Source organism: Eleginops maclovinus, chromosome 16 (assembly GCF_036324505.1).
Source record: "Eleginops maclovinus isolate JMC-PN-2008 ecotype Puerto Natales chromosome 16, JC_Emac_rtc_rv5, whole genome shotgun sequence".
Taxonomy (NCBI): Eukaryota; Metazoa; Chordata; class Actinopteri; order Perciformes; family Eleginopidae; genus Eleginops; species Eleginops maclovinus.
The window spans coordinates 17,643,230-17,668,195 of record NC_086364.1 but is presented as its reverse complement, the minus strand read 5'-3'; the positions used below and the strand labels follow the sequence as shown (position 1 = coordinate 17,668,195).

Genomic DNA, 24,966 nt, shown 5'->3' with positions numbered 1-24,966 from the left:
GTAGATCTACTCGCGTACTTTGAGTATTTCCAATTCCTGCTACTTTGTACTTCTACTCCACTATATTTTGGAGGGAATTGTTGTACTCTAACTGCACTACATGTATTTGACACTTTACATTTTACATAACTGTTGATATTATATATTTACTACCAGTTTACTCAGGGCTGCAGGGTGCACAATGAGGACTTCTGCTTTTGATTGAGTACAGTTAGCTGATAATATTTTACTTTTACTTCTAATAACGTATGTTTAGACTGTGGTTTTTAGTACTTAGGATTTGAGAACTTTTTCCACCGCTGCTTGTGTGTGGGTGGTAAGTTCTTGAGTTCTCATTTCTTTTTTTGACAACACATTCAATCTTAACCGGTTAAAATCCACCTTGGATAAACAAAACAGACGAGACGTAAAAGCTGAAGATATTTACTTGTTCGTTACAGCAGAGTTCATAAAAGATTCAAACAGCTGTCAATGAAGGTCCAGATAATGAGACGGGCGTGAAGGCGCTGCTGGTTAAACAGCACGGCTAGTGACCCTTCATGGATGAATTTACTTCAGCTAGCAGGAAGCAACTGAAGTTAGCGCATAATACTTGATGAAAAAGTGGTCAGCAGTTGATGCAGATGTTCTTTTTAATCGGGGAATGCTGTTTGTTTAATGCTACAAAAATAGAAGTTTACTAATCTATTTCATTTAGGTGACAGTTAATACAAAAGAGGACAAACACGGCTATGCAAAAAAAATGCCTTATTTATTATCCTTATGATGAATGAAATATCTGAAGGCCCAATACTGTGAACACACACCTACTCCTGTCACATGAATGGGTTTACTGTACTGCTGTTTTAAGGAGAAATCAGTACCTAAAGGGTTAAAGCGCCATTCTGTCTAGTGTGTTCAGACCAACAACTCAGGGTGAGTGATATCCAAATGCTCCTCAACGTATTTTCACTTGTCATAAAGCATGATTAGTTAACATGACGTGTGTGAGCAGTAACCAAGGTAAACACCGGCTTCATCACCAGTGTGTTTTAAATTGTTGCATGTAGTACAACATAAACCACCTGACACACCGTGACTGACGAAATGTGCGTCAAAAGTGGACTTTGGAATACAGTGTGGAACAAACAGCAGGGCTGACACTTCAAACAGTAAGCTAACGATGGAAACACACATCTCAACCAAGCATTTGACACAGCTTTCAGTCTGTTATTCCTACAAAAACACCATATTCCTGAGTTAACTTTTGACCTAGATTCTAAAATAAGAAAATGAATAAAGTGCACCGAGGAGACTGGAACACAATTTTGAGGGTTTGTTAATTTGGTGATCCTATCCTGATAGAGCATTTTCATGGGATATATGGTGAGAAAAAAATACTGCTGATGTTTATCAAGGCCTAGAGGACGCTCTAACCTAACAACCTGAAGGGGAAGACAACAAACAAAAGTTCTGACCAATCATCTAGAAGCAAATAACCCTAATCCCTTTCACAGTAAACATTATCTTGGTCAATATCATGTAGTTTGTAGGATTTCATGAAAACTGATGTGTGTAATCACAAAACCACCCTACGATTCCTAGAACAATATTGGAGATTTGGACTGAGTGTGCAAAGTACTCTCTGCCCAGCTGACCCCTGTGTCGTCAACAGGAGCTGTAAAAACACAGGGTGGACAAAAATCACAAGTAAAAGAGAAATATCTTTACAGACAAATTCAACCTTTTTTAAATCACAGACTCCAATTAAGTTTTCCAACCTCAACTAAAACTGCAGTTTCTAGTTCAATCACCAAACGAAAACAAAATGAATACTGGATTTACAGCGCTGTGGTGCCATACTGTGAATGGAAACTTAGACAGCAGTGAAAATGGATTTTGCCCATCTGCAATCCTGTCTGGAGATTTGCTATCTCCATCAAACGTGACAGAGGACGTGCAGTGGGTGAGGGCAAGCATGAAACAAGTGCGATAAAGGATGTGCTAATATGTGTGTGTGTGTTTTGCTATAGTATAGTGCAACGTCTCTGCGTGTTCTTCTTGCTCTTCTTGTTGCTGCGGTTGGTCTCCTTATATTTTCTGATCTCCCGTACTAGTGAATAGAAAGCTTCCTCCACACCCTGCAAAACAATGACAGAGAAATATTTGTATCCCAAGATAAAAATTGTGTTCCTACAGAAAACCAGAGGCTTGTGCATGCATGATTGCAGACTGCGAACGAGCAGCTTTCCCTACACACCTGTCGGGTTTTGGCAGAGGTCTCGACAAATGGTACACCGTAGCTTCGTCCGAGTTCCTGCGCCTGCCGGGACTCCACTGTGCGGGTTCCCAGGTCGCTCTTATTCCCCACCAGCACCATGGGAACGCTGTCGCTGTCCTTCACCCTGTTGATCTGCTCTCTGAGGAGGAGACACATGCAAAAGCATCTAAGAGACTGAGGCAACTTATACTTTCTGCAGTATTGTGGAGCTGTATTGTTTAATTGATGTACAGAAAATAATCCACAATTATTGTGATGATATATTCATTGTTGAATTAACTTTTCATGGCAGAAAGCTATTCTTTTTATATGGAAATGTCCTGCTTTTCTTATGTTTGGACAACAGACCGAACGATAAATGTAGAAAATGATCTGCAGGTTCATCGCTAATTTAAATAACGTGAGTTGAAGTAAAGTATTGCTTTATGTATTTGGATCAGTTCATGAATAACAACAACAATGTAGTGTGCATATGACCCCATTGAACTCGCCATATTCAGCAGATATGAGGTACAGATAATCACAAGTGCAGTTCCTGCTCATCAGGAAGCTGCTAGACTGTATGAGTTAGCACACTACTCACATCCGAAAGTATGCTAGGCGCATCTAAAATAATGATTGTGCCAAGTCAAACACACACCATTGAAATGGAATGCACTAACAGTCCTTCTTTGACGGGTTTGTTTCAGCTCCTTTGTTCAGCTATCTATGGCGGGATATGCACTGGTTAAACCCCAAGCATCTAGTACCTGTAGAGGTGAACGTCCTCGAAGGACTTGGTGTTGTTGATGGCAAACACACAGAGAAAGCCCTCTCCTGTCCTCATGTACTGGTCCCTCATGGCGCTGTACTCCTCCTGACCTGCAGTGTCCAGGATGTCCAGCAGACAAGTCTCTCCATCGATCACCACCTGTTTTCTGTACGAGTCCTGTAACACAGCATTGACATGATCATGTAGGCGGCAACAAAAAGAGCATGCCAAGAACTCGTACAATGGATTGCATCAGCGCTAATTCCCATGACAGTCACTGCTGCGTCATGTTGCAACTTGTTGCATGGAAAGTTTTCTAAAGAACCGGCGAAAACGTGTTCAACTCCAGAGATTTACAACCAACTACAAAGCCAACAATGTGGGAAAATATGAGATAACATGATTAAGATGGCGGTGTGGATTGATATTGTCAGTAGAAATTATTTTCTACTAACAAGGGCTGACAGGAGAGCTGCTTTAAGGGATTTAACCAGGTTTTATTTAAATGTGACTAACTTTAAGAGGATACTGCGATTTTTCATAAGGCCTTCAGCCTCTCTGATGGGGCTGCATATTTGTGAAAGCATGGCCTGATTTTTACCACGGTGACTCTTTACACATTGACGTTTTACTGAACTGCTTTTTTATTTCTATTGTTAGCACGTTAAGATTGTACATGGAAAACAAATGGTGAAGAAAAACACAAACTACCCCGCAGTATATGAAGCTGTGATTCAGTTATAATAATAATAATAATAATAATAATAATTGAATGTAATGTGCATTTTTTAAATACAAGACCTTTATTTAACCAGGTACGTTACATTGAAAAGACTAAATATCTTTCCCAACAGAGCCCTGGCTTTGTTAGTAGCATAAAAGGGTTTTAAGCTCACACAATATTTTCAACACATAAACGTTTCATACATGTACAGTTTCAACTACAGAGTCAAATTCCCCGGAACACAGACAAAGAAAGCAGATATAGATCGAAAGCAATTATAAACTCCAATTGAACCACCCTGCAACCTCTTCTAAATAAATGCTCTAAATGGGATCAACCGATCCGTGTGGCAGCAGCTCCCGGCTGCAGCGTCACAGAACATAAAGCCTGTTTGCTCATTTCAGTGTTAGCCTCAGGGAGTTCCTGTAAAAGGGTGTCAATAGAGCACAAACAATAATATAACAATATGGCTCCTACAGCGGCCATTCTGCTGCATGATGAATACTTTCACTCCTGATTTTACTCATTTACTTTGTTGCCTATACTTTTGTGAGGTTTTAACCAGTCTTGACTTGTAATGGAGTATTGCTTTGGTATTTAAATGCATTTATTGTCTATAAAAGTGCCCAGCCGAGACTGACAGGACACACCAACATACATTGGTCACAACTGGCCAGATTTGATTTTAAATTTTGACTATTATCGGCCTACAGGAAATATGAAAATAAAAAGGGTTCCTGCTTAAAGCTTTATATATTAAAGATATTGAGATTGATTTACTGAAATATTGTAAAGGTACATGTAAGGAAGGATGAACCATTTAGGGCGGTTATCTTTCTGTGTATAAGTTAATGTCCAGTAACAGGGCGGATGTGATTCTGCAGTAGGTGTTTGAGCCACATTATTTGAGGAAAAACTCACATTAATGAGTTACTTGGTAAACTAATAAATGAGTTATAGATTTGGCTATATTCGTAAACACAGTAGGTGTAAAGTAATCAAGTAGATTAACTCAAGTATGGCACTTTTTAGAGATGTGTTGTACTGTGTACTTTTACTCCACATGTTTTTATTTATGTAATACCTTAAGTTACTTTGCAGATTTGGATTAATGATGTGAAATATAATCAACACTTAAGACTTTAGTTACAACTGGGGTTAAATTCACCAGCTCCCCTGCAGTGTACAAAGTAAATAACATATAATATATATTGTTCTGAAATGGACCAATCTGCATAATGAGTACTTTTGGTACTTTACATATATTCTGATGCTAATACATTTCTACTTTTACTTGAATGACATTTTGATTGCAGGATTTACTTGTTACAGAGTATTCCTAGATTCTGTTACTTCTACTTTTACTCAAGTACACGATCTGACTACTTCTACCACCTCTGCTTGTCTATGTCACTGTGTCTGATGGTCAGCACCTCACCTCAATGGTTGGATCATATTCATCTACGAAGTGGTTCTGGATGAGCTGGATGGTGAGAGCACTTTTCCCAACACCTCCTGCCCCGACCACCACAAGTTTGTACTCAGTCATGCCTGGAAAATATCAAATAATCATATAAAACACGTATGAAGTGGAGATCATGGTGAAGATGAACAAATCAAAGCCTCTTCCTCTCCACTCTGACATGGCGAAGACACTGACCCAGATTTAAGATTACCCTCCCCGGCGTTACTTCTTTATGTTAAGTATATAGTTACTGAATTGATATTGGTAGAAATCTTTCAAAGTACTTACCTTAAGTGGAGTTTATCACAGCAAGTTAAAAGATAGTTAAATTAACGAAATGGATAAATAAGATTAGCTTGCTACATAACGTTAGCCCGAGACGATTTCCTTATTCAAAAACACTTGTAGGCAAACGGCAGGATCTTTCCGTAACTTGTTTTTCCTCAATATAGTTACGTGTCAATATATGAAACACAGATTGACGATGCTATGAGCACAATCTAACTTCATATAATGAATAAATTAAAAGCTTGAGTCCGTACGAGTTCCTATTTAGTCTCCATTGTGGCTCATTGAAAGAAGCAGAGCGTTTTCACGTTAATCCCCGTCATCAGACAACCAATGAACGGACGGCACTGAAACAGACGTCGTGACGGTCCAATCACATGGAGTGTTAGCTGTTAGCCCCGCCTATAACTGGCAAATCAGCCCAATCATGAACAGGAGTAGCCCTTTTTGGGCGTGGCTTTTTGGGAAAACTTATTTTCTCTCCCAACTCCTCGGATATCCTTAGACGAACATCACACAGGGAATACATTTTCATGTAAGCACCGATCGAATCTGTATTCTCAAAAAAATTGACATTTTACTAACTTCAGCATCATGTATTGCATAAAAATAAAAACAGCTACGCAATTACTGCTATCTATCTATTTTATACACGGGGCTCTTATTTTGAAAGATTTAAACGAAATGGTCTGCCTTTGGTCAGAATTAGTGTTCAGCGCCGTCCTGTGGTCACAGTGGGCATCAACAGTATTACGTTTTAATTTCTGCAAAATAATAATGCCGTTATTAATACAAAGAAACAGAAAATGCCATAGGAGGTTCAATGTCATAACAGAAAGCTGCAGTGATTTGGGGTCATTGGGTCAAATTACTTTGGAAACTATTGGAAAAAACTGCTTTTCTATCATAAAAAAATATTCATATTACATTTAAGGTGGACTAAAATCCAATAAAAAGGGGTGTGCCCCAACTGATCAGGGTAGTAATACCATACTGCATTGGTGTGAAGGTCTTGGAAGCTATTGAACAATACTGAAATGATCTTTTATTCAAATATTTTGTAAATCAATTCATGACAAATCAGTAATCAAATAAAGATGGGCCATAAAAAGACAAATTTAATATAATTTTTTTTAACATAAGGTATGGAATATAACATTAGTTTTGTGTCCTTCAAACAGTAATGCAACATTTCATAATGTATTTTTCAAGATATTTTATAGCATACAATGTTATTATTATTGTTGTGTTGTGTTTAATGTTTTAATATTAATTACTAACTTTGATTGACATATGCTACTGTATCTTATCTACGATACTTTTATGGTATATTGTACAATAACCTTTGTCAGACTTATTTGTCTTACTATAATTTGACATTTTCATTCGATACTATAATATGATTTTTTTGTAACTATTTAATGATATCACTTTATTATGAATGCATTTATGACTTAATGTGATACCCAACTCCTGTTAAGATGATTATAAAAATCATATATGAGAGAATTTTTGGGAGTGAAATATATAATAAAAAGCATTGTCTTCTTTTGTCTCCTAAAGATTTACCACACACAAGCACGCGCGTGCACACACACACACACACACACACACACACACACACACACACACACACACACACACACACACACACACACACACACACACACAGAGCAGGCATCATGCCGCACCCTCTGGTCCGTCATCCTCACTTCCGGTGTCTGTGACGTCCATGTTTCTCCCTCACTGTCCCACTGAGTGCATCTGCTCTCCCATCTAATCTTTGCCTAAAATCACGGAGATAATCCTGCATCCATCTGTCTCGAGAGAAAGACAGAAAAAGACAGAGAAAGACAGAGAACCGACATTGCGCTCATGATGTAGAAAACACTAATTTAATGCGTCATCATGCCGATATTCCTGATGACATGGATGTGCTGAAGTAGTGACATCATTAAATTAAATTGCTTACATTTTATTATACACAAGGTTATCTGACATATACATCTTTTATACATAGAATATTCTCAACATTTTGGCATGTTTACACATGATCAATTCCTTTTTTATTTTTAACACTGACTCCCACCACACATTTCATCAAGGAGGAGGACAACATTGGAACAGCCATAAACTGAGACAAAGAGAAACTTGATTAGAAATACACTGATACAACACTTACAAATGAAATTATTCACAGGAATAGCCATTCATGTCTTTTAGACATTTCACTCAAAACACAACTTTATACTTTTGAAAATAGTTTATTGACTACCCCTCTTATTTTACCATTATTTGAATAAAACAATTCTTTATAACATTCAAACATTTTCCGACCAAATTGAGATCAATTCACAAACTCTATGTTATATAGAATTAGATTCTGGATCTCAAAAGAGCTGTCTGCAATTGTACTTTTAAAATTAATATAGAAAACACTGTGAGTACACCCAGAGGGCAGACTTTGTTTTGCATGATCGTGTGTGTGTGTGTGTGTGTGTGTGTGTGTGTGTGTGTGTGTGTGTGTGTGTGTGTGTGTGTGTGTGTGTGCATCCCCATGTACTTTCATGTTTGTTGTGCTGTGCAGTTTGTACAGTATCACAGTTCTTCTCCTGAGCATGTTAGCGTCCTCTCTGAATAAATACTTCACTCCATTACCCAGCAGTCAGTGCGTCAATATGGAGAAGGTGCTGATTTTATGGATGGGTGTGATAGCAAACCTCAACACACCCTCTGATAACTTAATACTTTGTAATCCCACCCTGTTTCCATGGATGCTCCAGGACCTACAGCCATGTTAATACCAAATATTCTGCGACAACTCTCTCTGCACACTATGCATTGAAATAAGCAATCTGTGTGTGTGGTTGTGTGTGTGAGAGTGATATTGTGTGTGTGTGTGTTTAAAAGGAAAAGAGGGATGGCGGGGCACTGCAATTCTATGCTCATTAAAACATGCTCACCGCACAATGTTTCAGCACCTGCATCCAACACAATAACACACACATACACACACACACATTTACAATTTAAAAAGCCCTGACCCACCAAATCAAACATGACTGAAATGTAGGAACTAAAGATGTGGAAACACCGACTGAGAGGAGCAGACAGAGTGCTAAATACAGGGAGGAGAGGCAGCCACAGAGACGCAGAAAAAGGCAGAAACAGAGGCAGCACAAGCTGTGATGCCAGGTAATAATACATGTTGTTCCCCGCTGGTAATGCAGTGTAACAGTTAAGTAGCTATCACACTCTACTTGTCATTCTGGGCCACCTCTCTAATGGGAGCGCGCACACACACACCAAAATGGAAAGTCACTAATGTCAGATGATTACTCATGTGTTGTGACCCATAAGCCTGGCTGGCCGTGACCTAAATGGGTCAGACCCAGGTGAGATTCAGCTAGACGCTACGTGCAAGCTCAAACGCACACCTTTGCACATTCAAATGCACACACGCATAAAGGAAAGGCTGTTGTAACAGAAGCTTTACAGCTTTACACAAACAAACACAGACTGATACAAAACCTAAGCACCTTTTCCCTCTTTGATTGAACAGTTTGAAAGTAGTCACCACATGCATGCACTTAAAAAATGCATGCTATGGAACATAATAACATAATGCATCACCAGCATCTGGACAAGATTGTCCACAAGGGGCCTCGCTCTTAAAACACATTAGCTTTGAGTTTGTGGATTGATTTTTTTCAATCATCCTCAGTATGTCATCTATTAAGAGCCTTGGGATTTATATAGACTACTGGAAAGTGTGAGTATTGTACTGGATAGACATCTAATTTTGTATTTAGTAACTTGGACAATGTTGTTAGCTCAAAAGTTGAAAAACTAAGGGCCCCAAAGGTGCTTTCCCAGCCAAAAAAGGTCAATGTGTGACTTACACATACACATTTAAATACACTACAATGCCAGCGGCTTGAGAGAGTTGCTGTGCACTCAAAAAACCAAGCCATACAAACAAACAAACAAACACACATACTGAATCTCGTCAGTGATGTTGTGGAAACAGAGCTCCTGACCAATCACAATGAGCTCAGGAACAGAAAGGAAGTCTGAGATATATGAGTCCAGTTTTCACTAATGAATACTGTATGTGTTTGTGTACATTAACCACTCTAACGCCTGCATGCATCTACTCACACACACACACACACACACACACACACACACACACACACACACACACACACACACACACACACACACACACACACACACACACACACACACACACACACACACACACACACACACACACACACACACAGGAGTGAATCAAATGCATACTTTTGATATGCGCGATTGTAATTATTGTACAAAAGCACTGAGCAAGTCCTTTCAGTATAGCAGTGACTCTCTGACAATCCCTTTCCAAAAACAATCTTCCTCTTTTCTTTTTAAACTTGTATCATGTGGATCTTCTATGTGAGCTCCCTCTCCTCTTCTCCACCGTACATGTAAGAGTTGTATCCAGGTGGCTGCACATACTCCTCAGACTTATCCCAGTCCGACACCCATCCCGACCCGGCTCCCCCTCCCCCACCTCCCCCTCCTCCTCCTCCTCCTCCTCCTCCTCCTCCTCCTCCTCCTCCTCCGTTGGAACCGACGACTGGTTGGCTCATGGCCCCGTACTGCCCGCCACCCCGGTAGAGATCCTCTGTTTCATTGGCCAGTTCATCCTCATCGATAATACCACACTTTTCCTCACTGGTGTCCTCTATGTCTGCCCATGGCTGCTTTTCCCCTGATGCAAAAAGTCCTAGGGAAAAAGGGAAAAAGTACAATGAGTTTAGACTGTTGTGTTCTGCGTATACTGTAACTTACTAAACATTATTTTCAGTAACAAGTCATACCATAGAAAATCACTCCTCCATAATGTACGACGGAAGCTATAAGGAACACATACTTCCACTCGTCACGTGTCTGAAAAGAAAGACATGGAACATAAATGAGAATTCTTTCATCACAGCATTATAAAGCTGATACAATTAATTGTTTTTTACCTTGTGTTTGGTCATGGCTCCCACAATGAGAGGACACACCATGCCGGATAATGTTCCCACCCCGTTTGAGATGCCCATCAGTATGCTGGCATATCGTGGGGCGATATCCAAGTGATTGACATTAAACCCTGGGTTAAAGAACAAAACCACACATTATAATTGTGGATTTCTTACAATGTTAGTGAAGCAGACATGTAGTGACATCCGTCACAAAATAACTGTTGCAGTTTTAATCATCATGACTTTTTTTTAAACACACTTATTTGGTTCCTTGCCGAAAGTAAAGAGATCAGTTCTACTCTGTACAGTGAAAATGTTGCTAAACGCAGCAGCCGTGTAACTGAGCTTAGCATAAAGACAGGGAAAAGGGGGTAACAGCTGCACTGGCGAAGTGTAAAACCTTTGGTTAAATTGTTTTACAGGGCTTATGTGCCAAGGCTATTGTTAGGCTGGTAGACAGCAAACGTGTTTATAACATCTCTCACCTGAGATAGCAAATCCACTGAAACCCACAGCGAGGACCAAGAAAGAAATTGCAACAACTTTTGTGTGAGAAAATCCCACAACCAGCAGGAGGGTGGCCTCCATCCCAAAACCTGAAACATGGAAACAGAACAAAAGTGCACTCGGTAAAGGGCCGATCTCCACCAGGTATGTTTCTATCCTCCCCAACAAAGAATTGTTGAATCCCACTCAATTTTCTCTCCTGGGTCCCTTGCAGTTGAGACATCAGTGGAGATAACAAATGTTGGTAATTTTTCCTCTGGTATTGTGACTGCTATCTGTTTTTTAATTGACTCATAAAATATCGGGTTCGGAACGCAATTTTATTGCCACGACAAAGGCCAGCATTTGGTTTCTCCCCCAAACAGAGTTAAAGAGCACTAAGGAAATAGAGCAATAACAGTATAAATCAGTCAATAAATTGGGAACCAACACAATCATGAGGTTGTCCGTGAATATATATTCATATTCGTAGGGGAGATTAACCGTTAACAGACAGCCAATAGTACAGGATATTGATGTCAGAAATGATACATGTGTCCATACACTTCCAGATGACACACTGATACAACCTTTATGTTGTGCTAAATTATTAATATCATCCCTGTAGTGGAAGAGCTGCACAGCTGCTGTGTAAAAGGACTCAGTCACATTATATTTAAATGTTAGGTCCTTACATTTGACTAGAATTATGGCAATCAATCAAAATCTATAAAATGCATCAATTTAATGTCATCATACAGAAAGATGTTCAACTAAGCTGAAATGCTGCTTACTTTATTAAAGTCTTTCATCTTGGTTTATATTACTTTCACATTGCAAATGAGAAATTACATTATCATCATAAATTCTTTGTTTCGATGTGTAATTCAGTTACTGCTTTTGGATTGTCTTTCCTCCCCCCTTTCTTCACAACTATCACCTTTTCCTGTTCTTGTTTTACTCTCACCTCCACAGTTCATGAGCTTCCTGACGTTGGTAGTGGACATCAGGTTGTGGGTTCTCAGGTAGTCCGCCAACTGGCCTCCTATAGGCACGATGATTGTCATCACCAGATGGGGCAAAGCTGACACCATGCCCACCTGAGAGAGGAAAGGGGGGAGAGAGAGTGTGAGCGCAGTGTGACAGGAGAAGTGTTTTTTTGCACATTATCATAAACAAAGGGGGTTGAAGATTAAAATAGATTAAAACTCCCCCATTTAAGGTAGCTGGATTAAGTATATTGTTCATAGCTTCAAAATTGTAGATTGTGTTTATTGTGCAGTCCATAAGTCTCCTCCCTGCATTTCCTTTCACCTCTGCGCTGTATGGTATCAAAGCAAAATGCACTTAAAGACACCACTAGTGTTGTTATGCCATCCGCTTTAACACGTAAACCCTCCATTGACTGTTGCTTTGGACATATTCCCCAAAAAAAGCAGATTCTAGAAAGAAAAGTACTTATGTAAAGAAAGTATTTTATAGATTTAAGGGTAATGGAGTCTCACCTTGCTGATCTCAAAGCCAAAGACTTCTTCAAAGTAGGCGGGCTGGCTGATGAGCAGCAGGTAGAAGGTCCAGCTCCTGCAGAAGTTGGCCACAATGATAGCGTAGACTGGCATGGAGGTGAAGAAGTGTTTCCATGGGGTTTTGAATTTCTGCCACCAAAAGGAGTAAGATATTACTGGGATGCACTGACTTAAAATAAGATGGATCAGGAACTAGATAGATGCTTTCAATGGTACAAAGAATATTTCAAAGAGTCATACATGCAGAGGATTAAGAAATGACGCAGACTCTCCGATTGCGTCTTCAATGTATTTCCTCTCCTCTGTTGTGATGGTGGGATGGGCTGCAGGACTCTCGTACGACACCAGGACCCAGAACAAATACCAGAATATCCCAAAGCAGCCTGGGAGAGGAAGACAGAGAAAGCAGAAGAAACCAACATGGGTACAGACAAGAAAGAGCAAGTCAGCTCAAGGGTACAGAAGGGATACCGAGAAACGGGGAACACTGCACCCTGAACCCATTTTGTTTCACTTTGTAATTTTGGTTGATATTTTATGGATAGATTTTGTAAGGTTTTCCCTCTCATGTCCTCAAGCTGCTCTGCCTCAACCATGTGGTATTTACTGAGTTTCCTGATGGACAGAAAGCTTCACTTGTTGCTAAAGTAACACTAACAGTAGTTTCCCTCAGCTAGTTAGCTGTTAGCTCAGTTAGCTTTGCTGCCATGACATTTACTAGCTTGATGTATTGTGTTGTTGCACTTGCTTGATGTTAAGCTATGATAGCAAAGTTGTCAAATTACTTGTTTTTTATTATAAGTAATGTAATCAACACAAAGGCAGGTGCAGTGTGAAAACTCTACATATTAACCCCAGCGTAGGAGTCTGAAACCCATAAACAATAGGATCAGTAGGATGCTGTGCTAAGATTTATATTTCAAATACTTTATTTAGAAAGATAAATCAATTATTTTATATAAAAGCTCTGCCATTCTTTCCTGTGATCATTGGAAACACACCAATATTTAAAAATATTTCCATTTGAAATGAAGATTGCTTGGGTATGCATTAATATTTTGCTCAGCTGATAGTGCTGCAGTTAGCACACACATATTTGAATACAAGGATACTAACCATAGACATAAAATACTGAAGGCCACCCAGTGTATTGAACCAGTATCCCAGCTAAAGGCATTGCCACCACCGCTCCTGCATAGGATCCTGAAAGGCATCACATATAAAGAAAAAGCAACATATTATTAATAAAATCATAACAATTTCAGTGCTCAAAATGCTTACTTGATATTCAGTCGTCATAGACATCTCGCATTTGCAATACTTTGAAACTGTAAACATTACAGGGCTCTCTGGCATTAAAACGTTATATTAAAACCCACATTATTTAACTTAGAGGAGATCCCAAAGTGTCTGCAGATATTTCAGAGATATTGAATTATGGGGGAAATGTATCAGTAGACTAGAAACTTTACCACAAAAGGCTGTTGTTGCTAATCGACTTCTCTCAAGAGGAGGCGCCCACTTGGCCCAGATCCCGTGGCAGGCTGGATATGATACGCCCTGAAGGACATAATAAAGATAAAGATTCAACTTTATTGTCATTGCACAGAGTACAAGTACTAGGACAACAAAATGCAGTCTCTGCATTTGACCCATCCTAGTGTTAGGAGCAGTGGGCTGCCATTATGTACGGCGCCCGGGGAGTAGTGTAGGTAACCAGTGTCTTGCTCAGGGACACCACGGTGGCACTAGGTCTTTCGGGGACTTGAACTGGTGACCTTCCAGTTCCCAGGCCAACCCCCTATGGACTTCGCCACCACCGCCCATACACAATACAGTCAGATAATCACTAATGCATGGTGGAGTAGTCTAACACAGAAGTTAGTACACATCAGCATAAGCTCAAACTGTACCTCAACAAGGCCCTGGCATATCCTGACCAGTATGACGCAGCTGTAATGGCAGCGAGCAGCAGACGGAATCAGCATGTTGAGGACTGATGTTGCCACTATAGCAAAGCCAAATACTCTTAAAACAAAAGAACAAAAAAGTTGCATCAGATGAATATCCAATATTATGGTCACTAAGCTAGAGATTACTCATGTTCGGCAGGATGACATTTAGTAATTCACTTTTTAGCAATTACCATTTAGACAAAAGATAATAAACAATGGGTTATTAGGGACATATTTGACTTTTGACATATTTTATGTCTTAGAACAAAACATGAACATTGTGTAAAATTGCATTAACCACAGACCTTATATTATTTCATATGTGAAGACATTCACCTGTTGGCAGCAAATTTTTGACATATAAAGCCACCTGGGATCTGTGTGACGATGTAGCCCCAGAAGAAGGAGCCATGGATCATCCCTACTGTCTCAGGGTCCCAGGAGAACTGTGCAGCCTAGAGAAAAGACGATATATGAGTTTAATTTACTCAAACTTCAAAATATAAGAAATCCTTTATTTTGGCATTACATAGATACTCTCAGATTGCAATATAAATACACGCATTACAGGAAAATTGGTTGATAAAAGTTTGATAATGAGGTAGTTAGCTGGGAGAAAACACCCATGTACAATATATCTGCTTACATTTGATCAGTCATGTTCACCCTGATGCAATAAATCAGACCGCTCTTTTATTTCTTGTAAACACTTACCACAAGCACTTCCTTGTTGCCTTTGTAGACAGTGTGGTCATTCACCATGCTAACAATTGCAACACCCAGGTTGCACCTGATTCCGAAAGAGATGCAGAACCCCAGGCCTGACAGGATGGCGATGATATACCGCCTCGGTAAGCCAAAGCAGGTACAGTCCACGACCGGCAGCTCCTTCTCCTCCACCAGCTCAGGACGGCCCTCTGCTGACAACTCGATGGTTTCTCCATTGGGCTGCCGCTTCTCAATCAACCTGAGGGGAGACACAGAGAATGAGCATGGAAGAAACAAGGAATATTAGCCAGCCCCTGCACCTCAGAAAACAGGGTGGATCCAAAGGCTTCCAAAGATATATTAAGCTTTAGAGGAATTGTTTTTAAAAGCTCACACAACATTGGCTTTTGTGATTTGTAGGATTGCTGCCATGAGAAACAATGTACTTTGGCTTTATTCTGTTGACACTTTAATTTAAGTGATGGACACACTAGGTTAAACATGGTGCAACAAGAAAACCCTTAAGCTATGCATCTGTATATTATTGGGGGTTTTTACACAATAATATTAGGATCATTTGCTCCGACATTGCAACGCTGCAAGAATATATCAAAGGAATAGTTACTCCTGCCAAGGAGTTAAGGTGATTAGTCTGTCAGCAGAATTAAGGGAAAATGACGAGCCCAATGTTCATGAGAGATTAAAGCATAGGCCAAGATGTAATGCACAAAATGTTAGTGTTGATTCAAATCACAGGGCAGATAAAATACATGTATTTAACTTTTGTTACTGTTTTTAGACTGCATGGCCTTGGTGGATGTCGGCCCTCTCTTATTGACCTTCTCTTTTTTATTAGTTTTCATTTAAAAATGTGCTGCTAAAAGCAATCTGCCCAGCTGCTCAATTACTTGAGAGGGCTAAAATTGTTGTCTGGCATTTCCCTAAAACACAAACATTACTCATGAAAAAGATTGAGAGGTTACAGTGAGGTGAGAATCTGATGCACACCACCCTTGGGGACAAAAACTTGCATAACACGAAAACGGTGGCTGAAAGTAGGATTTCCTGTGAGTAACGAGGAACACTTCGAATTCAGTCTTTGCTTCAAGAAGAAAGGTGTTGAAATGCACGAAATATTGAGGGCATGGCACCAGTAAACATTAAGGAAGACCAGGCTTCTCTTCATCTCTCATGCACATTTTTAAGACACAACATGATTCTCAACAAGGAGAAATTAACTATTTTAAACAAATGTGTGAAACAGGTATAAGCATGTTTTTTTGAGGCAGTGGCAAGGAGTGCATGTATTTTTTTTACTGCAGGGATTGTATAGAATTTGTCTTCTTCCCCCTCTCTCTCTGTCTTTCTCTCACGCACACCTCCATGCAACATGCACTATGTCGGGGTCGTGTCTGACTCAGCACGTCCCAGTGTGTGGAAGCAGCTGTCACTATCTGAGGAGCAGAGTTAACCACGACAGCACATTCCCCGTGTGTTCGCTCCTGCAGGACGCCTCGGACCTGCTGCCTTACTGGTGCTGTAAAATATGTAGGAATGTGTGCTTTTAGGTCCTTATCCCCCTAAAAAATCCATTCTGTTTTATATATTTTGTATGTCTTATCCTTTTTTGTTTAAATCTAAATAGTTATTTTTTTGTCACCTAAGACTTTTCTGAATTTAGTTTTTAATTACGATTATAATATTACAGCTTATAAGCAGTTTGTATACAAAGGAAACATCAATTCAATGCTATTTTAGGCTGTTAGGCTGATCATATTTGACAAATGAGGTGTCGTTTTTTTCTAAAAGAGTCAAACAGAGAAGTCAGGAGTGCGGCCATCTGTGTATTATAACCTCTATATTCTCAACAACACACTCCAACTAGTACAGACGCACACACTCACACAAATACGCTACACTTAAGTACGGATATGATTCCTGCACGTTTATTTCCCCAATTTAATCAGACATAGTGCCACCCTTTTTAATGCATGTAGGCCTACTGTATGTTTTTTTTCGGAGTTCACAGTAAAATGCGCCTGTGTGTTTAAGCCGTCCACTTTCCATTGGGCTGATCTAGTTAGTCAATGAGCTGGAGAATCATGAACATAAACAGGCGCAATCATAATGAGGATTTGTCCCCTGTAACAAGGATGGTTGCAAATTCGAGGTTCAGTTTGTTCCCACATTTACTACATTCAATGCAGCTCAATTTTTTGGGGTATATATTCAAGACAATTCCTCTCTTTCAGGCTCTCAGCACAGGGAAACTCCATGATAACTTATTCACACACTAACACAAGACAAGTCAGACTCTGACTCTGCTAAATTATTGATGTGTTTTCTGGTGGGATAAATAATTCACTCCAGTTTTTACACCATGATCTGTCACTATCTATCTGGTAGTCTGACTGCATATACACATCCAGTCCTTATATACCTCAGATATGGAAGTGGATTTCACTCCCTCCCCCATTTTTACACAGCAAACTCTGGATAATCTCTTCATACATCTATGCAATCCATCAACAATCAAAACATAATAATAATAACAACAGATATGCCAGTATAAATATGAATAAATGAAAACTTGGTATATCATGAGATATTTAACAGAGTGTTTAAAACACAGTAGACTTCTACAGGAAAGTAATGCTTTGTAAAGCAACGTTTTTGAATTTGTAGGAGATTAAAGCGGCTGCATCCCCTCTCTCCCTCTCTGTCTCTCTCTCCTAATCTGTCACAACATTTAGATTAGGATTACAAAAATGATTTACTTCCGGAAATGAATATGGAGGGACAGGCTAGCGCTGGGCGTGGCTCGGCATGCTTCACCCTCTATCACGACACACTGTCTAGTTCATGCTGTCCCTTGATTCATTTATCTAGTCGTCATCTAGCGTCTCCAAGCTGTCTATGAGCTGTTAACATGTATCTTATTAGTGCTTATAAATGTCTCATAATCTTGATTTATAGTTAATAAATATCAATCTTAATATATCCTTATTATCTTTCAACATCAATTTACATTGAAATATTGATAAAGATATTCTGAAAATATGATGTAAAAGTCGATTCAATATTTCTCATTAATCCTCATAAAAGCAACAATGAAGGCTTGGTAAAGCACAAGCGTATGTAAGATAATTTAACTCATATTATAAATTGTAAATGTTATAACAAACAATTATAAAACATAAACGTTTATTAATAAATAAAAGCTTATCATTATAACCATTATATATCATCATATTATAATTTTAAAGGCCAGTACTAGGCTACGTTTGATGAAACATTTTCTTTTTGCCCCCATTGTGGCTGCAATATATGTAAAAAGGGTGAAAAGTAAAGCAAAAAAATAAATATCTGTTTTAAAGTGTGTTTTTTGTGCTAGCCCCATAAAACATTGGTTTATATGTCCCTCATTATTTCCATTTATCAACTTAGAAAAACACATTTACAGTTAACTGTTAATTAGTGCATAACAAGGCATGTATTTATCATAAAATAGCTACCTAAGGAGACATGTAAAATAGATTACCATAAATAATGATTGCAATGCCATTACAAGCATTTATAGGACTATAGGTTTAAGTAGTCAATGAACTGTTAACATGTTTCTAATAAGTGCTTAAAAGTGACTTATAAATGTGTCTTGATAATGAGTTACAATTGACTCAAATCGCTAGAACCTAAATAAAGACCGAATTTTGGCAAATCAGTATGCTTTCACAATCATGTCATCATTTGATGATTTGTTGAATGTTCAGTTCTGCCCCATTTGTTTACACCTCATGACTTAAAGGTGTAAACTATAGGACACTTTAAAACACTCTTCATTATTTGAATTGGCACAGCCCCCCTAGAAAGAGCTTCAGCATTTCCATCAAAGTGCGTTAAACATAAGACACTGAAAGATTAAATGGTTACTAATTCACAAAAAGAAAGTGTATAGATGTTCTCATTTGACACAAGGGAAGGTGTGCATATGTTTTCTGTTGAATTAGTCGGCCACGCTCACACTGCTAACCTCTCTGCGCTAAACAAATGTGGAACTCAGTATCCTACTTCAGAGTAAGTGAATGTTGCAGGAGGATCCTCATTAAACCCCACGACAGATTGCAGCCTGACAACAACACATACGCTACCAGCTAACGAGGCTAGCCCACAGCAAAAATTAACGTTAATTGCAGATGCTTCCCAGTAAAGGGCAATCTCACTCTACTGTGTGTGTTTGTCCACAGCAATGAGTGTCTCAAAAATAGCTAAGGGTCTTCTGCTTCTAACATGGTGTTTGAAAGGGGGGTGAAGGTGTTTACTGGCACTCTCACGTCACAAACAAATATAAAAGTTTAACATAAAGCAACATTTGCAAGTATGCTTAGATGCCAGCACAAAACTCAGGTATGAAACACAGAGCTTTGTCTCTTTGTCATTTGCCTTCGTGTGAGGCTCACTGTGCTGGGATCCTGCACTCAGCTGATGTAGCTCCTCTCGTTAGCAGAGCCAGGATCTGATTGGTCTCAGCTGGCAACAATTAATGAGCGAGAGAGCATGAGCAGGAAGGAGCACCATGACCTCGGGCTCTCTGAAATATCATAATTACAATATAGTAACAGGCTCAGTGGAAACTCAGCATCCACACACACCTCTAACTGAGCTCTTATCTGTGCTTTCAACCTGAGCACAAGAAGCAAAGTTCAAACATTACCATCATTTTGTATTAAATCTGACACGAAATGTACAAAAAGTCAGCCTGACAGAGCAATTGAATTTAAATGAATAAACTGCAATGCTACAATAGATTATAGATATTTGAGTAAATACATCAAATAGCAGGACATACCAAAACGCAGTTTGTTATATCTGAGACCTTAACTCATGTGTGTGCCAGTCTATGTGTTTGTGTGTGTGTGTGTGTGTGTGTGTGTGTGTGTGTGTGTGTGTGTGTGTGTGTGTGTGTGTGTGTGTGTGTGTGTCTGTGTCTGTGTGTGTGTGTATGTGTGTTTGAGTGTATGCACTCACTTAGTGATTAAGTATACTATGTGAGTATATAGATAATACGCCTATGAAGGTCACACGTGTAGGTGTTTGTTATATCTGAGACCTTAACTCATGTGTGTGCCAGTCTATGTGTTTGTGTGTGTGTGTGTGTGTGTGTGTGTGTGTGTGTGTGTGTGTGTGTGTGTGTGCGTGTGTGCGTGTGTGTCCACAGGAGAAGGAGAAAAAAAAAGTGGTGTGACAGGATGGGGAGGAGGGTGTCTCCCTGGGTGAAACAGTCCCACAGAGACCCAATCTGTTCACTTTAGGGAGACAGAGAAGCTCACAGAGGAAGGGGGAGACACCACTGTCGAAATGACTACATAATTGCAATTTTGAAGGTAAACAAATACCTACAGACCTACAGTCCGTATCTCCACATACTACAAAAATAGATTTTTTTAGAAGAGAGTACTACAGTAGGTGGGTTGACATGAGTAAATAGAAGAGTGTTTCATGTACAACACAATGAAGGATCGATTCAGCACACGGATGTGAACAAATAACGACCAGGGCGTCTGGCGTTATATAATATTTTACTGTTAACCTCCCTCGCTGTCTCTTTCTCTCTCTCTATCATCCTCTTATCGGAGGATTACGCAGAACGCTCTGTGAATTTAATATACAGGCAGGGTAACAAAAGTCCCGGGTCAGCAACCAGCACAGGAGACTCGCTGTGGTATTCTGTCCCAGCTGATATTTTATCTCAAAATCACAAATCAATCTTCACAATTTAACAGCACAAGTGAAAAGTGACCTCCTGGAAGATTATCACTGCTTTCACATCTTAATAAGAAAAGATCAATGATGGTCCATCACACTGCATGTTAATACAAATATGTATTTAAGGAGTTTCACATTATTATATTTTGCCCATGACTGATTTGAAAATGGGGGCTGTACATTAATGCTTAAAAGCTTCATTTAGTTGATTACTCAATCAGTCGATCAACAGAAAATGAATCTGCAACTGTGTGAATCAAATATATTTTTTATTTCCATGCAAGAAATGCAAAGAAAATTGAAGATTAAGATAAAATAATGTATTGGTCATATATGAGAGTAAATGAAATATCTTTAAAATGTTAACGGGATATGGTAGGATGCAAACATATATTACCTCTGGTTTTATTGATAAAACTAATAGTGTAGTATTAGTTAGGTTACCTCAAGGCATGAAGGCAGTGTAAAAGTGACAAAATGAAGTGTTACCAATAACTGGGCATGCTGAGCGGCTGCAGCTATCCAAACTGCTCAGTCAGCTTGGGCAGAAACATCTTCTGCAGGGACCCTACAATAAACCTGTGTGTGTGTGTAACCACTCCCACACACAAACCTGTGTGTGGGAAGTACGGTAGAAATATGTTGACACTATTTTCCCTCAGCTTTATTTTTCACAGCAAGCTAACATTTGAGCTAACACCAGACTTTTTCCCTTTACTATCATTGTTGGGCTGATTGGTGAATTGAAAAATGTCTATGATAGCTTAACTGCAATATTACATCTCACAAGTTTCCAAAATATGGTAATAAAAATGCATCATTTATCAGGAACCCCTCTGTGTAAGTGCATGCCCAGAGAACAGAAGTAGCAAGTAGCAATGCTGCTCTGGGCTTACTTAAAAATTCATGTCAAGAACATGGTGTACAATCATTTTTAAATTGATAATAATGCTATAAATAAAATCAAGGCAAAAAAATCTGCAGTTCTTGCAGTTTGCCAAAGCCTGAATGGTCACAATATGTAATAAAATACACAGAGGATCAATTATTTGAATATTTAACAACACTTTTTAGACGACTGAGTAAGGTAGCTAAAAAAAAATAAAAAAGGTAAGGAAAATGTTGCATTCCTTGTAGCACTGCAGCGCATGTAAAATGAATTAAAAATGGATTACATCTTATATTCTGTGTTGCCTTGTGTTTAGTGAAACACAAGCTCTCCTGGTGTGGCCGTGCAAACGAATGCCTATAAACCTGTATAGCATTTTTATGAGATGCAAATGGGATGCTACAAGAAACTGTGACTGTGATAAGAAGACAGTTGTAGTGGGATTATATTTCTCAAGTACTATGTTTCCAGACATGAGGAGAAAAATAAATGATATCCAGGCATCAATTTGAAGTTGTTAAAAAGGAAATAGTGAGAGTAGAACAGTAGAGTGCACTTGACCTTACAGTGATGAAGTTTATGCTTACCTAGTGGAGTTTAATATAGAAACAGGAGATGCATTCTGATGGAGAAAATGTTTAAATAATAGATGATCTCCTGGCTGCTTTCATCAAGAGGGATTTATTCTGTGAAGTGGTGAGATTCCACACAGACACACATCTTTTCACACAGTGCAGGGAGGTCCTGTGTTCAGGATGCAAGCACAAAGATAAATGCCAAAAATAACCTGTTTTCTTCATAGATTTCAATAAAAGATTCACTTTCTCTTTCAAAACCATTGCTTGTACCTAGCACTGTGGCCACATCAGACTAGGGTTCACTGGTTAAGCTGAGGGAAACGCCCACTAAAACCAATCTGGATCCAATCTTACACATCACATCTCTCAAAGCGTCAGCTGCAGTCGTGCACATGCATGGCTCGCGACCAGCTAGTGAGAAAAAGCCTGAGATTTGCATGTCCCTTAATCTGGGAGACACCGATAGGCTGAAAAGTTATCTATGCTGGTGTTTCAATGGCTCAATGGATGGTAGGATGGAGGATGGAGGATGGAGGATGGAGGATGGAGGATGGAGGATGGAGGATGGAGGATGGAGGAGGAGGAGGGAATGGCTGGAGGAAGTGACATGGGCTGGGATGGAGGGAGTGGGAGGGGAGAGTTTAGGGATTTGCGTGGCCCGACAGCTGGACTGAAAAACAGGCTATTTCAGGACAGGATTTATACGTTTGGTTGCTACCTCAAATCCTGAGAGAGCGAAAGCTTAAAGCAGTGGCTATTGCATGAGGTTCTATCTGTCCTTTTAATCTCTCTTTTTTTTTTACTGAAATATTGTCAGAATACCAATCTGTGTTGGGACTTTTGTAATGTTAAGCAATTTATTTACACATATATTGAAGTTTAACATGTTCCAAACAAGGTACTCCAGTTGTCCTTTCTTTAGAAATGGATACGACATGATCAAGGTCAACTTCTTTGTAAACCACACTAAAAAGCTAATGTGATTCATATATAGAGGATTTAGACGTGATACAGATGTACACATTAACTTTTTTTTTGGGATACTAAATGAAGTTTTATAAAATTGGTACATTTAATTAATAATTGCCTCATGGTTCATTCATTCAATTAACTTTATTTAATAAACAACAAATAGATCACAGACAGACAGATAGACAGATAGACAGATAGATAGATAGATAGATAGATAGATAGATAGATAGATAGATAGATAGATAGATAGATAGATAGATAGATAGATAGATAGATAGATAGATAGATAGATAGATAGATAGATAGATAGATAGATAGATAGATACATTTATGTTCCATCTGATCTACGCTCTCATTCAGAAAACGCACGCACACGTTATGTAACCACACTTAACCACTCGTCTTAAACTCCAAATTACAAAATCCACTTTGCCTAGTTGGGACAAATCTGACCACAGCAAACACAGAACAAACAAACAAACAGGGGTAAACACAAGTTACAAAAACAATAGTTATGTGTTTTTTCAATAGGAAAGGTGTGCAAAAATGCCACACACCTCAACGAGAGAACCCTCCTGTCCCACATGCACACGCTCACCGCACTTTTACTACACAATTTCATCCCTATGAAGTCTCATAATTGACTTCGTTATGTTTGTTTCTGACCTAGAATTTGTGTTTTCTGCACAAGAAAAAACTGTCAATGAAAAGACAGCCAAATATTTTCTCAATCAGTGCCAACATTTTTCACTCACTTCTCTCAGTCCAGTCTGTGCGACGCGCAAATCTCGATCTTTTTTGAGGAACCTCCATCATTGCCGCTAAAACCCAACAGTTGCCTGCTTTTTTAAATTGAAATAAATACTTTTGGTCCACTTGATAGTTGAAAGGAGATTGTATGGGAACCGGTAGCATGATCAACTGCTGTCCCGCAGAAAGCTTCAGCAAAGCGATGAAAACGGGGGAAAGTCAGCGAAGTAGTATTTTAAAAGAGTGTGTACCTGTTAATTTTCCCCAGAGTTTTGGCCGCGGACGCCTTAAACCTGTCTGGTCGGATTTCCATCCTCGCAGCTTCTTGACCCGGCCGGTGTGCTGATGTCCCGCTCGCCCTCCTGTCCTGCCTGAGCGCGCACTGTACTCTCTCTCCCTCTCTTTATCCCTCCCTCCATCCTCTCATCCCTCCCTTCTCACACCAATATCCACTTCACTCTCAGATGGTCCACAAAGGTGTAAGCCTTTCTATTCCATAGTGAGAAATGACATGAAGAGGGTCTTTATTAGACATTTGGAGAATATGAATGATATTAATGTGGTATTAAGTCTTACTCCATAATAAGTTGGCAACATCCTAAGAAAGGAAATAGGGAAGAAAGCACATGGTAATATTTCTGACAGGAATATTCAACAAAACTAAATTAGGCTGTGCATAAACTCGCAATGAACTCGTGTATGATTTATTTCTGATTTGCCCATAAAGGAATAAGGGCATTTGTATGTTTGTGATAGGAAAAATCATTTGGGGTTTACCAATTGAGGCCTATTTGCCTTACAGAGTGTTTATTGTTATGTATTTTTAA

The 24,966-nt window shown here is 39.2% G+C and overlaps 2 protein-coding genes across 2 annotated transcripts; both read right to left on the bottom strand.

The window, feature by feature from the left end:
- Positions 1-407: 407 nt before the first annotated feature.
- On the bottom strand, positions 408-5,789 carry zgc:55558 (GTPase KRas). The gene is made up of 5 exons (XM_063903635.1): positions 5,489-5,789; positions 5,174-5,286; positions 3,010-3,188; positions 2,240-2,399; positions 408-2,120 (listed from the first exon to the last, which is right to left on the bottom strand). Exons 2-5 carry the CDS (start codon positions 5,282-5,284, stop codon positions 2,007-2,009), a joined length of 564 nt encoding a protein of 187 aa, XP_063759705.1. The 5' UTR covers positions 5,285-5,286; positions 5,489-5,789; the 3' UTR covers positions 408-2,006.
- Positions 5,790-7,442: 1,653 nt separating this feature from the next.
- slc17a7a (solute carrier family 17 member 7a) lies at positions 7,443-24,564 on the bottom strand. Its single transcript, XM_063903605.1, has 13 exons — positions 24,391-24,564; positions 15,194-15,446; positions 14,816-14,934; positions 14,438-14,552; positions 13,997-14,084; positions 13,641-13,727; positions 12,765-12,907; positions 12,504-12,653; positions 11,966-12,098; positions 10,998-11,108; positions 10,513-10,640; positions 10,363-10,432; positions 7,443-10,268 (listed from the first exon to the last, which is right to left on the bottom strand). The coding sequence occupies exons 1-13, from the start codon at positions 24,450-24,452 to the stop codon at positions 9,931-9,933; spliced, it is 1,797 nt and encodes a 598-aa protein (XP_063759675.1). The 5' UTR covers positions 24,453-24,564; the 3' UTR covers positions 7,443-9,930.
- Between the last annotated feature and the right edge of the window lie 402 nt (positions 24,565-24,966).

Excerpts from the sequence above, each read along its gene's own strand:
- zgc:55558 (XM_063903635.1), bottom strand. The coding sequence starts at position 5,284 with ATGACTGAGTACAAACTTGTGGTGGTCGGGGCAGGAGGTGTTGGGAAA. Across the intron at positions 3,189-5,173 it reads AATATGATCCAACCATTGAG|GACTCGTACAGAAAACAGGT; the intron begins GTGAGGTGCTGA and ends GCTGTGTTACAG. Across the intron at positions 2,400-3,009 it reads GAGGACGTTCACCTCTACAG|AGAGCAGATCAACAGGGTGA; the intron begins GTACTAGATGCT and ends TCTCCTCCTCAG.
- slc17a7a (XM_063903605.1), bottom strand. The coding sequence starts at position 24,452 with ATGGAAATCCGACCAGACAGGTTTAAGGCGTCCGCGGCCAAAACTCTG. Across the intron at positions 13,728-13,996 it reads AGCAACAACAGCCTTTTGTG|GATCCTATGCAGGAGCGGTG; the intron begins GTAAAGTTTCTA and ends GATGCCTTTCAG. Across the intron at positions 12,099-12,503 it reads TTGGCTTTGAGATCAGCAAG|GTGGGCATGGTGTCAGCTTT; the intron begins GTGAGACTCCAT and ends TTCCTCTCTCAG.